General features: G+C 45.5%; 1 protein-coding gene across 5 annotated transcripts in view; it reads left to right on the forward strand.

Moving 5' to 3' along the window:
- Positions 1-218: 218 nt before the first annotated feature.
- DNAAF11 (dynein axonemal assembly factor 11) overlaps positions 219-18,143 on the forward strand; it is a 49,015-nt gene continuing 31,090 nt past the window's right edge. For 3 of the 5 annotated variants that reach the window (XM_074943822.1, XM_074943825.1, XM_074943826.1), the window contains exons 1-4: positions 5,926-6,112; positions 14,378-14,455; positions 15,009-15,181; positions 16,392-16,624. In XM_074943822.1, the coding sequence (XP_074799923.1) occupies positions 5,926-6,112; positions 14,378-14,455; positions 15,009-15,181; positions 16,392-16,624 (671 nt within the window). Of the gene's footprint in view, positions 325-5,925; positions 6,113-14,377; positions 14,456-15,008; positions 15,182-16,391; positions 16,625-18,143 lie in introns of those variants that run through there. The other 2 variants (XM_074943824.1, XM_074943823.1) reach the window with 2 other exon arrangements.

The following is an 18,143-nucleotide window of genomic DNA, read 5'->3' on the forward strand; positions in this document are numbered from 1 at the left end:
CGGAGACAGGAACCACGTCCCCCCGCATCCCAACGGGGCCCCGGGGGAGAGGTTCGCGTTGGGGGATCTGCCCCGAGGTACGGGCAGCCCGGGGGGCTCCGGCTGGGGGAGGAGGGGAGAAGTTCAAGTCCCCTCAGATCTCCCCGCAGCCGGTGGCCAACCCGCGAGGGGGGGGAGGGAGGCAGGTCGGCCCGGGCCCCGGCCCCGCTCGGAGGCCCGCCCAGCCCCGTTGCTATGGCTGCGGCGGGTGGCGTCCGGTAATGGCGGCGGCGGGAGCAGCGTGGGGGCCGTGAAGCTGTCTGGCGCGTCGGGCCATGGTGCGGGGTGAGTGTCCCCCTGCGCCGCCCCGCTGATTGGGAGCGGGGCCGAGCCCTGCCCAGCCGCCTCATCCCCGCCCCCCTGATCCCCCGCCACCGCCACCGCTCATCGGCTCCCCCATCTCCAGCCACTATCCATCTCCCCCGCCACCGCCCATCGGCTGCCCCCCCTTCCTCCCTTTCCCCCCAGCCCCCGCCACCGCCCATCGGCTCCCCCATCTCCCTCCCCTTCCCCCCAGCCCCCACCCATCGGCTCCCCCATCTCCCTCCCCTTCCCCCCCAGCCCCCGCCACCGCCCATCGGCTGCCCCCTCTCCCTCCCCTTCCCCCCCAGCCCCCGCCACCGCCCATCGGCTGCCCCCTCTCCCTCCCCTTCCCCCCCAGCCCCCGCCACCCCCCATCGGCTGCCCCCTCTCCCTCCCCTTCCCCCCCAGCCCCAGTCACCGCCCATCGGCTGCCCCCTCTCCCTCCCCTTCCCCCCAGCCCCAGTCACCGCCCATCGGCTGCCCCCTCTCCCTCCCCTTCCCCCCAGCTCCCCCCACCGCCTATCAGCTGCCCCCTCTCCCTCCCCTTCCCCCCAGCCCCAGTCACCGCCCATCGGCTGCCCCCTCTCCCTCCCCTTCCCCCCAGCTCCCCCCACCGCCTATCAGCTGCCCCCTCTCCCTCCCCTTCCCCCCCAGCCCCAGCCACCGCCCATCGGCTCCCCCATCTCCCTCCCCTTCCCCCCCAGCCCCCACCACCGCACATCGGCTCCCCCCTCTCCCTCCCCTTCCCCCCCAGCCCCAGCCACCGCCCACTGGCTCCCCCATCTCCCACCCCTTCCCCAGCCACTATCCATCTCCCCAGCCACCTCCCATCGGCTCCCCCATGTCCCCTCCACTTCCCCAGCCACTGTCCATCTCCCTAGCCACCTCCCATCGGCTCCCCATCTCCCTCCCCTTTCCCAGCCACTATCCATCTCCCTAGCCACCACCCTCAGCTACCCCATCTCCCTCCCCTACGTTCCCATCCCCAGCCACTATCCATCTCCCAGCCACCACCCATCGGCTCCCCCATCTCCCTCCCCAGCCACTACCCAGCTCTCCAGCCTTCCCCCCCATCTCCCCAACCTCGCTTTCCCTCCTGCAGCCTCCCCTACCCCTTAATCCCCAACCTCCTTTCCCCTCCCCCCCATCCCCAGCCACTACCCATCCGCAGACTCCCCTCCCTGTCCCCCCATCCCCAGCCACTACCCATCCCCAAGCTTTCCTCCCCTTCATCCCCAGCTTCTCCCCTTCCCCCTCCTCCATCCCCAGACTCCCCCTTCCGGCCCCCCCATCCCCAGGCTCCCCCAGGCTCCCATCCCGTCATCCCATCCCCAAACTTTCCTCCCCTTCCCCCTTCTCTGTCCCCAGCCACTGCCCATCCCCAGGCTTCCCCATCTCCCCTCCTGCCCTCCTCATCCCCAGCCACTACACATCTCCATGTTCCTCCAGAGCCTGGGGAATCCTACTTGCAACATAATTGTGCACTGCTCGATGGAGGGAGTTTGTTTACCTTTTTAGCATTTTTTCCCCTATTGTTCAGCAAAAGTGGTCAGTTTCAGAAAATCAAACCGTGTCTCCACAAGGACATTTGCTAATGGAAGAACTTCAGTGTAGGGGAGAATGTACATGTTGTGGCCTAAAGATATGATACTGACTTTATAAACGTCTCTTTTTCTTCTTCCAAACCAAAAATAGACAGCACTACATCATAATTAAAAATCTTAAATAAAAGTAGGGAAAGTAAACTGTTATCATTAATTCATGGAAATAACCCGAAATAGGTTCCAGTCCATGTATTTAATGGCATTCAAAGTGACTGACATTAAAAGTGACTCTGTGTTATGAGATCATAATTTTTGAGGGGTAAAATGGTGCACTCTGAAAGGTGGTACCCTTGATTACTCCTGAGGGAATTCTGCACCAAAAATTTAAAAATTATGAACACAATATTTTAAAATTCTGCAAAATTCTGCAAATTTTATTTGTCAATAAATAAATGTGGCTCCAGTATGGCAGTGGGGAGCACAGGACACTGACTGCATTGAAGTGGGAGATCACCCTGAAGCCCCCACCTCCTCCAGTACAGGGACTCGGTAGTGGGTCTGCCCCAGAAACACCCTGGGGCCCTGCCCCTTTGTGCCAGGTGCACCACGTGTGCCTGGGCAGGCTCAGACCAGCAGGATTCAAGTGTGGAGTGGCTTAGTGTGGGGGGATCCAGGTGTGGGGTGAGAGGTTTCTGTGGGGGGCAATCTGGGTGCAGGTGACTCGGTGGGAGATCTGGATACACAAGGGCTCGTGGGGTTCCGAGTACAGGGGTAATGGGACTCTGCAGGCGATGTTGTGCTCAGCGGGGGGGTCAGGGTGTGGGGAGATGGGGCTTGTTGGGGGGGGTCTGGGTGCAGGAGCTCAGTGTGTGTGGGGTGCTGGGGGAGTGCAGCTTGATGGGGTGGGGTCCAGGTGCAGCTGGTTGGGGCTTAGTGGGGTTCGGGGTCTGGGTGTGGGGAACTTGTCGGTGGGGTCCAGGTGTAGGGGGGTAGGGCCATTTTCTGCAGGGAACCACAGGAATTCTGCTGGGCGGGGGGCATTTTCTGCAGGTGCGCAGTCCCGCAGAATTCCCCCAGGAGTAACTTGATCTAGACCAATTAGGAACAGGGAAACTGGGAGATTCTAGACTTCATGGCTTTCCCTTACTCTATGATTTTTCACTTTCTCTTAATCTATTTTAATTGTATATTGCCACTGCTGTTATCCTGCCAGTCCCCTGCTGGGCTAAACTAGTGCTTTGGAAATCAACATCTCAGTGTGAAGTTGGCACATGCATGCTGAGACAAGACATTGCTGTGTGAAGTAGTGTGGCTTCATTTTCTGAACCTGTGGTATTTTCAGTCTTAAAATAATGTTTGAAAAGTTTACTGCTGCCTTAACTCTAGGCTTCTCATTGTCTTTTGATTTACCTGCAGCCCAACACCTGCTTCGATTTCTTTCAGCTTTCTCACAGCACTCCCTGATGTCTTCTCCTCTATGAATGAAAGCATCTCATTACTGGAACCCCACTCTCAACCACCTACAGGATAAATAGTCACCTGTTGTCACCAGTTGACATCAGCACTCACTAGCTCCAATGGATCTTTGTCTGGTGTCACCATTTTCAGAATAAAACCCTCACTTCCTAACTACCTTCCAGTTTCCAATCTCTCTGACATTATTAAAGTTCTGAGGGAAATGTTTCTGATCACTACTTTTACTGGTTTCAGTTGACTTTCAACTTTTTCACAATACCGAGACTGCTTTTTCTTGGGATGTTAGTGAACTAATTGCCTCTGGACAGAAGTCTCTCTCTTTTTGATCTCAGGGTGATTTTTGACATTATCAATCTCTCCAAGCAAGATCAGGAAGCCAATAGGCCCAATTCTTCATTGACTTGCACTTTGTGTAGTCATGTACACTTGTGCAGTAAGCGTAAAATGCTACCAAGTTAAGAGTAACTATAAAATGTACAAGGCAGTGGAGAATCAGACTCTGTATCTCCAGAATTCACCTCTCTTGGTACCAATCTTTCTTTTTCGTTTTTTATTTCTAAAAGAGGCTTTATATCTTTCCCCTTTCTTAATTTGACCATACCTCTGCAGATATCTTTATCTGTGCCATAATCTTCTGATCTTGGCTATTATATTGCCTTTCCTTGGTTTTTCCAAATGTATACCCTTTAATCTTCAGGGTATCCTGTATGCCAGTGGTTCTCAAGGTGTGGTCTGCAGACTCCAACTGCTCTGCAGACTATGTCTAAGGCAGGGGTTCTCAAACTTCATTGCATTGTGATCCCCTTCTGACAACAAAAATTACTACATGACCCCAGGAGGGGGGACCAAAGCCTGAGCCTACCCGAGTCCCACCACCCTGAGTGTGTGCGCGGGGGGGGGCAAAGCCCAAGCCCCACCGCCCTGGGCGGGGATGAGGGGGAAGCCGAATTCCCAGGGCTTCAGCCCAAGGCAGGGGGCCTGTAACCTGAGCCCCGACGCCCATGGCTGAAGCCCTTGGGCTTCAGTTTCGGCCCTGGACAGTGGGAGTCAGGCTTCAGCTTCAGCTCGGTGGGACTTGGGCTTCAGCAGGTCTAAGCCAGCCGTGGTGACCCCATTAAAGTGGGGTCATGACCCACTTTGGGGTCCCTACCCACAGTTTGAGAACTACTGGTCTAAGGGGACCATGAAAGGTTGTCATTACCATAAAACAGTGGTTTTCAACCTGTGGTCCACAGACACTATGTCTAAGATTTCCAAAGGGGTCCCCACCTCCATCTGAAAATGTTTAGAGGTCAACAAATGAAAAATGATTGAGACCCACTGCTGTATGCTACCGCCAGCATTCCACTCTTACTATAGGAATTGGACCCATATTGCCCTCCTCTTCTGTCATCTTCACTGGTTTTCTAGCCATGTCCAAACCCAATTCAAAATTACCCTACAAGTATTCAAATCTCAATTAGTTTGGTCTACCCTATCTCATGTCTACCTGCTGCCTCACTCAGTCTTCTCCAGTTTTGACCTCCTCTATGTTAGACTCAACATTATTATTTATTTATTTGTATTACAGTAGTTTCTAGGAGTCCCAGTCATGAACCAAAAGCCCATTGTGCTAGGTGCTGTACAAACACAGAACAAAAAGATGGTCCCTGCCCCAAAGAGTTTACAATCTTTAAGACAAGAGACAACAGATGGATACAGACAGTTGGTGGAGTACAAGGAAACAATGAGACACTATTGGTCAGCATGATTGGCAGTGGTCTCAGCACACTAGTAGACTAATCTTTATCAAGTTTTTTTTAGGAATCGCGGAAAAAAAGAGTTTTATAACGAGTTAGTTTGCAGATGTTTATGGGGAGCACCTCCCAAGTGTAAGGGGTAGCATGGTAGAAAGCACAAAGGTGCTTGTTTGAAAATGTAACAAGCGGGTGATGGAGACTGACATCTCAATAGTGAATGAGAGATGATTGGTAAGGTGAGCAGAGGCCATGGTGGGCCTTGAAAGTGAAATCAAGTAGCTTATATTTGATGCAATAGAGAGGGGTGAGCCAGTGGAGGGACGTGTAACCCTCAGTTTCTCAGCTTGCAGTGTGAAATTCTGACAAATGTTCCTTTAACATGTCACTCCCCTCTCCCTCCACTGCACCCCACTCACAGTTGCTGTACTTGGTCAGCGAAGACCAAGAGTTCAGAGCAAGCATACAACACCCCATTCCTCCTTTGCACTGCTGCACAAATCAGCCCACAGTCTGGCCTATATTGAAGACAATAGGACTTGTACCAGTTTATGACAGGATCAAATTTTGTCCCCAAGGAAGACCGCCAACTTCATTATTTCTCTTGTGTCAAAAATAATGTCAATTTGATTCATACAGTGATAGCTATCATGGCAGAATTTGCTGAGGCATCGTGTCTCTTGCTAATTTTGTAGTGGTAGGTATTATTATTGGTGTTTGTGTTGAATGTCTGTTTATTAAGGACAAAGAAAAGGTTTAATTAACTTCCTTAGTAGATTACAAGTAGATTACCAGAAAATTCCCTCCGTAAAATCAGTTTCCATTAAATGGTAATGTGTCTTGCAGTCACTGAAGAACTTCTTAGACAACGTGCAGAGCATAACAACCGTGAACTTTTTTCACTGGAAGAAATCTCCTTGCACCAGCAGGAAATAGAAAAACTAGAATACATTGACAAATTGTGTCGAGATTTAAAAATCCTCTATCTTCAAAATAACCTAATTCCAAAAATAGGTAAGTGTTTTATTCATTGTTGTTTTTTAAACTGAGTTACATGCATGTATCTGAGGTCAAGAAAATGGCCGCAAGATTTTGAGTTTAAGGGAGTGGAAAGAAATGAGCAACAAGGGAATCAGTAAATATCCCAATCCTGAAAGATTCTGAGCACCCTCAACTCCTATTGACTTAAGTGGGAGTTAAGGTGCTCAGCATCTCAGAGGATTGGGTCCTAATAGCTGAAAGAGAGAACATACAGTTAAGAATTATCAACAGTATATAGGTCTAAAATGATCTTATTTAAAAAAAAAGTTGATAGATAAAAAGGCATGGATCAGTTAACTTATTTTTCTAAAGATTTGTTTTTTACATCTTTCTTGGAATGAATAAAGCAAACATTCTGATACACAGAATGAATTATGTTATCAGGGAACTAGCACACTCTATACCAGAGGTGGGCAAACTATGGCCCGTGGGCCACATCCGGCCTGCGGGACAGTCCTGCCTGGGCCCTGAGCTCCCGGCGGGGGAGGCTAGACCCCGGCCCCTCCCCTGCTGTCCCCCCTCCCCTGTAGCTACACTGCCATGTGGGCAGCGCAGCTGGCTCTGTCTGGGTGGCAGGGCTGCGAGCTCCTGCTACTCTGAGCAGCATGGTAAGGGGGCAGGGAGAGGGGTGGGGGGTTGGATAAGGGGCAGGGTTTCTGGGGGGCAGTCAGGGGACAGGGAGCAGGGGGTGGTTGGATGGGGGTGGAGTCCCGGGGGGCCAGTCAGGGGGCAGGGGTGTGGATAGGGGTCGGGGGGGCAGTCAGGGGACAGGGAGCATGAGGGGTTGGATGGGGGTGGGATCCCAGGGGGGGCAGTTTGGGGCATGGGGTCCCAGGAGGGAGCGGTCAGGGGACAAGGAGTAGGGAGGGTTGGATTGGTCGGAGGTTCTGAGGGGGGTAGCCAGGGGGCAGGAAGTGGGAGGGGGCGGATAGGGAGCGGGGGCCAGGGTGTTTGGGGAGGCACAGCCTTCCCTATCCAGCCCTCCACCCAGTTTTGCATCCCGATGTGGCCCTTGGGCCAAAAAGTTTGCCCACCCCTGCTCTATACTGATGCCAAGAAATCCTCCAGCTCAAGTACAATCCTAAAAATAATTGGTTTGACCCCACTTGTTTCTTCCCTAACTCATAAGAGACATCAGAGGATGCTGATACTTAAAGGTGTACAAAAAGTTCACTTTTAGCATGTGTGAGTGAAAAATGTTATTTCATGAGTTCTTATAAGAATTCCTTTATATATTTTATAGCGAAACTCACATTCATCAAGAAAAACAACTCTGCAAATGAGTGGCAAAATATTGCCCATAAGCATCCCACAGATGGATATGAAACTACACTAGGCCTGGGCTTTGTAGACCTGGACCTACTTAGAATCTGTTATAACTGAAATAGCTTCAAATGTTTACCAGGCCCTTTACAGCCAAATATAAGTCAAAGTTCTTGGCTAAAAAAGCTTAGAATCCAAATAGAAGGTATATCGGTGAAGGATGAGGGATAGACAGCAACAAAAGGAAGTCATTAATTAGAGGTGATTAGCATGTGTCTTATAAGTTTGTTTTTTTTAAATGAGGAAACAGCTCAAAATTACTTTAAGACAAACAGCTTTGTGCCCTCCTGATCCTGGGCTGCTCTGAGGGCTAGAGAGGCTCCCAGAGTAATTTGGACAGACCTGGGGCCTAAATTATAGTAGCTTTCCTAGGCTGCTCTGTGGGCTGCAGCACTGCATGAGATTTCTGCTGTGCTGTGTATTGTGGCCCTGCACCTGACACTCCCTTCCCACCCTCATCCCCCCAACCCTTAGCACATCCCCATGGGGTCTTCAGAGGGCCCTTTATGTGATTGTGTCTTTAGAGAGCATCCCTTACAGCTATCTTCTGCAGCACTTATGCTAGGATAATGATCCCCCAGTCAGAATCAGGCCTTTTAGGTCTCTGTTATATTGCTTTAGTGCATCAAAGGGCCAGAGCAGGGATAGTGAGGATCTCATCCTGGTTGTTGCTCTGTCCAACTCCTACAAGGATTTATCTTGTCCTTCTGATGGGCCTCACATTTCTGGTAGGCTAGTGTGGGGTATCACAGTGCTCTTTCAATTAATTATCTTACAGAACGTCAGTTGCACAACAGCTCCTTGCATCTGATCTCATTTTTAATAAGATGCACATTTATTCTTTAATTATCTTAATGTAGACCAATAGTAGATGGGAGTGCATGTGATTTCCAGATAGAGTTTGCACTACTATGCAACTGATTCCCAAGAAAATCACATTGTTGGCAATGATGGCTATCCCTTGATACAAGGATGATGTCTGCCAGGAGGAAAAAAGTCATTGATGAGACTTAAGATGGCTGAGGAGTCCAATCCATGCTTTACAGATTTTTCCACATATCTGACAGATGGTTGCTTGGAGAAAGCACAACTGCTGGCCAGGATGCTGTACACTTTCCTTCCTCCTCTGCCATTTCTCAGCTTCTTGAGCAAGGTGATTTTCTTCAAAACGGGCTGAGGCGTGATGTATGATGCAACAGCATTGCAGTCTATTGCCAGCCAGCTCTTCTCAATTCATGGGGTCAATGCCTCCCTTAAGATATACTTTCAGGGTGTCCTTGTTGTATTTCCTCTCTCCCCTGCGAGTCCTCTTACCATTACTAAGTTGAGAAAAGAGGAATTGCTTCGGAAGACAAGTATCAGTCATCCACACACACTGGCCAGCCCAGTGAAGTTGATGTTTCATAATCTTCACCTCAACGCTGGTGATATTAGCTGCAAAGAGAGCACTGGCATTGGTGTGACGATCTTCCCATCTGATAAGGAGAATCTTCCTAAGGCAGCACTGGTGGTACCACTCCAGACGCTTAAGATGACTTCAGTATGTCATCCATGTCACATACCCATAAAGAAGAGTGGGGATGACTACTGCATTGTAGACCAGGATCTTAGTTTCCTTCCACAGATCCACAACAAAGCAACTTTCCGGAGGATGCGCTGGCACAATGGATCCTATGTTCAATGTCCACATTAAGATTGGCTGTCTGGGAGAGGTGGCTAAGGGAAATGCTCAACATTTTCCAGGAGTTCACTACTGATGACAATTTGAGGGAGAAGGGGGGGAACTTGTGCTGGAGCAGGCTCGTGGAGCACCTTAGTCTTCCCAATGTTGAGGGAAAGTCCCAGGCTATGATAGGCGCCTGAGAAAAGATCTAGGGTGGATTGCAAGTCAGCCTCGGTGTGCGTGAGGATAGCACAGTTGTAGGCATACTGAAGGTTGGTAATAACAGTCCTGGTGACCTTAGTTTTAGAATGAAGATGCTGAAGAGCTGTCCGTCCATACAATACTCAGTCCCAATTCCAGAAGAAAGGTGGTCATGAATAAGAATCAAGATCACAGCAAGATAGATGGAAAAAAGGGTTGGGGCAATAACACAGCCCTGTTTAACACCAGTACAGCTGGTGAATGGATCTGTCTCCAACCCATTACAGAGGACGGTGGTGGTCACCCCATCATGAACTAGCTTGAGAATGTGAACAAACGTCAATGAATAATTGAACCTAGACAGCACCTACCATAACACTTCACAATTGAAGGAATCAAAGACCTTAGGTCAATAAACGCCATAAACAATGGCTGGTGTTGTTCTCTACACTTCAGTTGGATCTGACATGCAACAAAAATCATGTCAGTGGTGCCCCAAGACAGTCTGAAACCACTCTGGGATTCCAGAAGGATGTCTTTGGCAAGAGGGAGGAGACAGTTCAAAAGGATGTGAGTAAGAATCTTCCTGGCAATAGAGAGGCGGGCAATGCCTTGGTAATTCCTGTATATTGACTTGTCTCCCTTCTTAGAAATGGTCACAATATTGGCATTCTTTAGGTCGGGTAGAATTTCTTCATTAACCCAAATTCTAACAAGAAGTTGATGAAGTTTTTGCATGAGTGCTATTCCACCAGCTTTGAAGACTTCCATAGGGATGTCATCTGGGCCTGGTGCCTTGTTGTTTCTAGTCTGAGTGATGACATGCCAAACTTCCTCAGAAGATGGGGAGTCAACAAGAGGTTTTTACTGGATGCTAAGGAATGGACTCGGTGGCAGCTGAGACTTCAGATTCATGGTTCAATAGAGTCTCAAAGTGGTCCTTTCAATGTTGCTTGAGGGCTACATTGTCTTTAAGAAGGCTGGATCTTTCCTGAGATTGCAGAACGGTTGTGCCGCTTGTGCTTGGCCCGTATATGGCTTTCGTTGCTTGAAAAAAGCTTCTCATATCATATTGATCAGCAAAGCTCTGGATCTCCATGGCTTTTGCTTGCCAACACTAATTCTTGATGTCATGCAGCCTCCTTTGAACTACAGCTTTAAGCCTTACTTACCTCGCACATGAAAGAGGTGAAACGTCCACGTGACTATGGACCAAAATCATCAGAGACACAACCTCTCCAGCACTGCAAAACACATCTAGTTGTTTCTCAAGAAACCAACACTCTTGGCCAGTGAACTTGCCAGCTTACCATACTGTTTCAAACCTCCCTTTCCTCAGTGAAAATCACCAATGTGGTGATGATTAAAGTCTAATACCTGACCTTGCTAACGTTCTGGACTCATCTCAGGGTTGGTCTACAATACAGAGTTAGTTGCCTTACTTCGATCTAACTCTGTAAATGTCTATATTACAGTGTTACTCCCACCTGTGTAAGTTGCCCACTACATCGACCTAATAACTTCACCTCCATGGGAGGCATAGCACTTAGGTCGATGTAGTTAGGGTGACACAGTGTCTGTGCAGACACTGCATTACTTACATTGCCTGTTGGCTGTCAGCTCCATGAGTGGGGATGGATAGCCAGGGATGTCAGCCCTGGAGAAGCAGAGGTGCTCTCCAGCTGTCAGTGCCCCAAAATGCCCCACACAGTTAAGTCAGTGAAATCGCTCCTGGTAAGAGAGGACCACCGACGGAGGGGATGTAGTGTGGATGTGAACCACCGTAGTAATTACTGCAGTGGCTGTACATTGACCTAACTTAGGTCGATTTAATTTTGTAGTGTAGACAAGGCCTTGTAAGTTAGGCTTTAGAACAAGACATGAAGATAGCTGTGGTAGAGTTCATGAATAATTGTTTGATGGCTATGGACATAACCTTATTGCTTATACTGTTAGATCCATCTTCAACCTTAAGTAGAGTAAGGTGATAATGAGCAGCATGAAACACATAATAGGATTGGTGGTGCAACTGGCCAATGATTCAGTGCTTCAGGGTACAGTCTTGTTTCTCTTGTCTTCAACACACATATATGGAAGAGTTCATGAGATGCCATGGGCTCCAACACCATTAATATGTTGATTACACCCAACTTCACATTTTCTCAGCAGATGCAATTAGTGCCATCAGATAAATGTCTCAGTGCCTGAAAGACATAAGCAGCAGGCTGAAGCTGGTAGGACAAGGGAATTACTTCAAGAAGTAGCTGAAAAATTATCCGCATCCACTATGAATGAAATCACAACAAAGTAGTGTCTTCACAGGGTCCTATTAGACCTATTACTGCCTCAGCAGGGAAAATATGTATGACAATTAAATGGTTCAGCTTACATACATTTTTAGACATTACAGGGTGGATTTTATGACTTAATGGGATGCAACTTTCAGCCAGAGGTGCTCAAGATGTTGTAGACCTATGATACGTATGACATATATATATATTAAAAATCCATGGCTTTTGCCTTTTTCTTTCCCTCTTTCTGGGATTGGTGTGGTAAAGTTTATTTGCTGCTCTGTTTCTTTTCCTCTTTCCCTCTCTTGTATCTGAAATTATCACTATTATTTTCCACAAGTAAGGATTGCCAGACAGTCTCATAGGACAAAGATGACCTCCTAATTGCAGTTGTTTGTGGAGAAAAGAACCATTTTCTGGGACCCAGGTTGTTGTTTTATCTTGATTAGTTATCTTGGAAGCTCATTTGGGGAATGCCCAGCAAGGGGGGAAAGGACTTATGGGATGCTCTATTGCTTGACTGGCTGTCTGTACTATCTTTGATTTGCTCAGCTGGTGGAACAACACATGAGTGGCAAAATTGCTGAATCTACTGAGTTAAATTCATCCCTGTTGTAACTGTTTTTTCCAGCAGAATTACACCTGGGATAAATTTGGCTTAGTATCTTGGAAAAAAATAAGTTAGAAAAAGTTATCCATTTCTGCCACATTGTCACAATCTATCAGGGATGATTCTTGGACACCATGTCCATGAAGTTTGTTTTTTGCCTCAAAGGAAACAACATAACATCTTCTCCTGTGCCCTTTGCACTATATAGGTTTAATAATCTTTCTGTCTAGTGCACTTCTTTGTAGGATTATTTTACAAAAAAACTCTCTGCTCCATTCTCTTCTGTGAACTCAGACAGAATCTCTCTCCTGCACATAGTATGCTCAGTGAAATGCAGTACTCTGCAGTTTGAAAAGGACATGCTAGGTAATACAAATGACCTACAGAGATTACACAGTACTTTTTTCTGCAAAAAAAGTCTCTAGAGTCTAGAGGGCTGTTACAATTTCTCTCACCTAAATGGGACTTCATTTGGAGTCAAGGAAAGATTCTCAGATATGGCCTTGAAATCTTGTTCAATATAAAACACACAGCAGGATGTGAACGCTTTTGACACAAAGAATGATCATCTCCAGGTCAGCAGGAGGCTATAATTCTAACTCCTCCCTAGGTCTTCAGCATTTATACTTAAACTCATAAAGCTAAACTTCTTTCTGAGCACCATCTGTCTGGGCATGTGCTAGGAATCTATTGCCATCAGCATTACATGTCTGAGCTCCTTTCTCCACTTCCTGGGTAGCATCTCAGCTTCCTGATTCACTATCACATCAAACAGTTCTAGAAGTACTTATTCAGGCTAGTTCTCCAATAGATTCTAGTAGAAACATTAGAATGAAATTGCTTCGTCTTGTTACTCCATGGAAGGTCCCCATATAATGTGTGAAATAAGCTGTCCTATTTCAAACTAGTTTTGCTAAATTACTTGAGAAGGTTTCGAAGCTAAATCTGCAACCACACAAGCATCCTGCATTATAAAAGCCAGCTAATGTACTGTGAGATGGAGAATTTTCTGTGGATAAACAGTTAACTTACTTCAGTACATATTATATCAAATGATCAAGTACAGCAACTACAAAACACATTAGTGAAATGACTAGACATTTTGCTTACAAAATGACTGTGCTTTTTGCAGGTTTAGTTTTCAGTCTCATGGTGGATAAGCAGTCTAGTTTGAAAATAATTGCTGTTGTGTTCACCATTGTTATTTTTAGCAAAATTGTATGTTCTCGTGACTGATTTGTTTCCAGGACATTGGTACATTCACAAAAGGAAATGGCCATTAGGTGTTTGTGAGTATCTGTAAATGGTCACTACTGTTTAGTTATGTACATGAACTTAATCCCAAGAGAAAATCTCGTTCCATGATTCCTAACTTCCTCACCCATAGCCCACAGCATCACAGATCTAAATAAAGAGCTTTGGAAGCATCAAATGTAGCCTGTTCAGAAAGTTGAGATGCCACAAAAGAAATGGCAAAAGGCAGCTTCCCAGACCAGTTTCTTAGTAGTCTGTTGTCATGACGTTTTATGAACAAAACCTAAATGGGAAGGTAATCATGGTTACATGGGGCAGGCCTAGGAATTATTTACAAACAATCATAATTCTCTGGGTCTGGTATAATATGGACTTCTGTATTCCCAAAGTGGGTTATATTAATCTTTCAAAAACCTACAAACAAGAAATATCCTGAAAAGTATATACATATAGGTTAAGGAGGTCACTCTTGCGCCCATGGAAGTCAATGACAAAACTCCCACTAATTTCAGAGAGTAGGAGTGGGCAGTATGGGCCTGATCCATAGTTTATTGAAGTACGTGGGAATCTTTCCATTGCTTCAGTCGGCCTTTGGACCAAGCCTTTAATTTTTGAATGATTAAATAGCTGAATAGATGTCTGTGTTCATTGTCTTTGCCATTTGATTTTTATTACACTCTCCAGGATAAATGTTTTGTTTTCTGTCCAAAGGAATTACTTTCTGTGCATTAAAATGTTAATATTTGCTATATTTTTATATTTATTCTGTTGTGAATCTCCCACTTTGCACATAATTTAATTTCTTTCAGATATAAATTAAACAATCAAACAGAGTAAAAAATGTTATGCCTTTCCTTGCAGATAGAATTGAAATAAAATATATATGTTTATTGCAGAAAATGTAAGCAAACTAAAGAAGCTTGAATATTTAAATTTAGCTTTGAACAACATTGAAAGAATTGAAAATTTGGAAGGTATGTTTTTTTTAATACAGTTTTTCCCTTTTCATATTGAAGTATGAGTGTGGAGTATGAAAGTAAAGGATAATGTAGATTATCAAATATACCCACCAACTAAGGGAATTTGTAGTTACTCAGACATGCATTTTGTGTATGTTGTTACAAGTAGTTACATCAAGGAACCAGAGCCAATGCCCTGTGACTTTTGTAACCAGTCTCAAGCAACCCATTTCTAAATGTGAGTCTGAATAAATATACCACAAAAAGATTTAATAGTAGTCCAACTAGCAATACTTTTTATAGTTTTTTTCATGAATTGTGAATTTTACTGAAACTTATTCCATTTCATACACATTTAAAACTTTTTTTTTTAAAACTAAATGAAATGTGAAAGAAACAAATGTAGACAAATTAAAATGATTAGTTATTAATTATTCTCCCAAATCTGGTTCTGAGAAGCAACGTATGGTGTGTGTATTTGTGTAAATGAGATAGAGGTAACAAGTTTGTGCCCAAGTGTGTATGTGTATGATATGCAAGGTGAATAAGAATATATTTTTCCATACAGGATGTGAAGAACTGCAGAAACTTGACCTGACAGCAAATTTCATTGGAGAACTGTCCAGTATTGAAATCCTAAAACACAACATACATCTTAAAGAACTCTTTCTGGTGGGGAATCCATGCACTGAGTTTGAGGGTTACAGACAGTTTGTGGTGGCAACTCTTCATCAATTAAAAGTATGGGGTTTTAAAAGTATGGGGTTTTTAAGATCCAAATGAGTATCTAAAAGTGATACATTCCTCCTTAATGCTTCGAGTCAGAATTGTTCACTGAACACACTAATACAAAACAAAATTATTGCTTCAATTATTATTGAATGCCCTACTTGTTTTCCATAGGAAATTAAATTCTCCCATAAAGGAGAACTGATATTGATAAATAACACGGTTATGATAATGGCTTAGCTAAAATATATTTTGGCTATCTTTTATGTTTTTTATCAGAGATCTTTGAATGAAGTCTTGGTTTTTCTTTTCAAAGAATTCCAACTCTGAGGAGGGAAAATGTAGTAAAGGGGTTCTAATTTTTGTGTAAAAAAACAGTACATTTTTAGCTGATTTTCATGCATGAGAAAAGTGCTGGATTGATAGTACCAGAAAATAACACTTCTGTAAAACCCTTTTGAAGTCAATAGAAAGATTATAACTGATGTAAACGGGAATTGGATCACACCATATATGAGATGGGTACTCTAAGCAACAGCAGAAATTGCAGTATAGACTCCCAGATAGGATAACGTAAATATAAGCAGACCTCCCTACCCACAACCACAGTTTCAGGGAGAAATGTCATTACAATCCACATATAAGCTCAGGATTTTATACACAAAAATACACAGTACCAGAAGACTTGCAGCAATCGGATGCTGGTCCCTTGTAATGTTTCTAGCTAACTCCCTAGATGGCTGAAGATGAAACTCATCCAGGCTTAAACTCTATTGACTGCAGAACTTGAGCACTTTTTCTGGCACCCTAGAGACCAGCATCTCTGGGGGCAATTCCCTTTTATAACATGGGGTTTGGGCACTCCAGGCCATACTGAATCATATATAAGTGGAGCCTTTAACCCTTCCTAAAATGTCAGAAATGGTCATCACATATACAAGTGTTTACAGCATTTTCAATAGTATGCTACAGACGTTGATCCAGTTTAAGGTACTCTGACAGCATGAACAATTTATTAATTACAATCTTAAATATTTCTGCTGTAACCTAATTTATATAATACTAAGAAGTTACTGGAAGTCTTGTAAAGTCTCTATTTGTATATTAAGATGATATAATCAAAATTAACCCAATGCTTGATGGATTTATTGATTTATGTGTGAGGTTTTCAATTTTTGATGATTGTATATTTTTTTATTTGTTTTTTTGCTCTTTTGAGAAGTGGTTGGATAGTAAAGAAATAGAACGTTCCGAGAGGATTCAGGCATTGCAGAACTATCGACAGGTAGAGAAGCAAATTAGAGACCAGGAACAGGTTTACCTTCTCAAAAGGGACAGAGAAAAAGAAGAGGCCCTAAAAAAAATACAAGAAAAGCAGGAGAAGAAGAAAGAAAAACAAATAAAACCTAAACCTGGATTTGACGGACGTTGGTACACAGACATCAACAAGATCAAGTAAGTAAATTGACATCAGTACTCTTCTCTTTTCTGTGTTTGATAAGGGAATTTCTTTTCCTGAGGAAATAATAATTACCTGGTACCAGGGCCGGATTTCCCATTAGGCACAGTAGGCACATGCCTAGGGGTGCCTAAAAATTCATATTTTGCCACTTCTGGGTCCCGGCAGGGGCAGGGCTGGCTGAGGGGGAGATGGCCCCACGCAGCCCTGCTGGAGCACTTCTTGCTCAGCCCAGTTAACAGAGTGACCTCCCAGCTGGGCCGGTGAGTGCAGCCAGGGGCAGGGCTTGGGAGAGTGGGTCTCTGGGGGCATTTGTGGGGGGGTTCTGGGCAGTGGGGGGTTGTGGGGGGTATTGGGGTGTAGGGGAGGTCTGTGTGTGTTGGGGCACTGGGCAGTGTAGGATCTGTGTGGGGCACTGGGAAGTGGTAGCGGGGGGCGCTGAGCATTGGGGAGTCTGTGGACGGAGGGGTGCTGGGCGGTGGGATGCCTAAAAGTTAAAAGTGGTGGGGTACCCCCACCACCCACAGTGATTAGGAGCTCTGAGCTGCTACAGGTGGTGGGGGTACCCCACAGCTCCCAGCCACTGCAAGCAGCGGGGTGAAAGCTGCAAGCTGCCGTGGGTGGCAGAGGCACCCTGCAGCTCCCAGCCGCTGTGGGGGCGGGGGGGCTCTGAGCCTCTGCACCTAGGGGCGCCCAAAGTGGAAATCCTGCCCTGCTTGGTACATTTACTTTTTTACATTCTGCTTTTAAAATTGTGTATGTTTATCTTCATTGCTGATCTCACTTCTAATAGTTTACCCTCTTCAGGCACCGATCCCCACAATAGGAGAGCAGAATTGATCAGAGAACAGAACAGAGGATTTGGGAATCTTTTTACTGGGAAACGCTGTAGATTTTTGTTTCCTGAACCCAGTCTACTTTGTGGCTCTAAAATTATTTGCACTGTGAAAGGAGTTTTCTTAGATTAGATGGATCCAGATGGTGGAATACCTGTTTAGAGTGAGAAACATTATAAAAGAACATTTGCAGTCCAGTTGCCATTCTTGTTTATGGATAGTAATGTAGTATCTTCTGTTCCACGGAGACGGTATTATGGACATTTGGGCTCATAAATGATAATTCAGTCAAAACTTCAGTGTTCACCGGTCATAGATCCAAAAGTCCTGAAGGTTATAGTGGTTTAGGCTCTAGAGAAGATTATCAGTGCTGAAGCCATAATAGATTGCTTGGCTACAGTTGCTATTCAGTAACTGGTCAGGTCTTGGAAGCATTATGGCTTCATTTTGCAAGTATTTGCTCTCCAGGAACACTTCCTGTCTCACACAATATCCCTATTTCTTCATATTGTTTTTATTCACGGTTCCCCTCCCCCTTTCATTTTCCTAACTTTATTTTGAGTCTTCTCATGTGTCTTGTGTGTCTTCTCATGTGTCTCATTATCTTTCGGTGTCACACATAACACACACCCTTTCTTCTTATATTTACACATACTTCTCATCCCTCTCCTCAGACAAC

This window comes from Natator depressus, chromosome 2 (genome assembly GCF_965152275.1).
Source record: "Natator depressus isolate rNatDep1 chromosome 2, rNatDep2.hap1, whole genome shotgun sequence".
Lineage (NCBI taxonomy): Eukaryota > Metazoa > Chordata > Testudines > Cheloniidae > Natator > Natator depressus.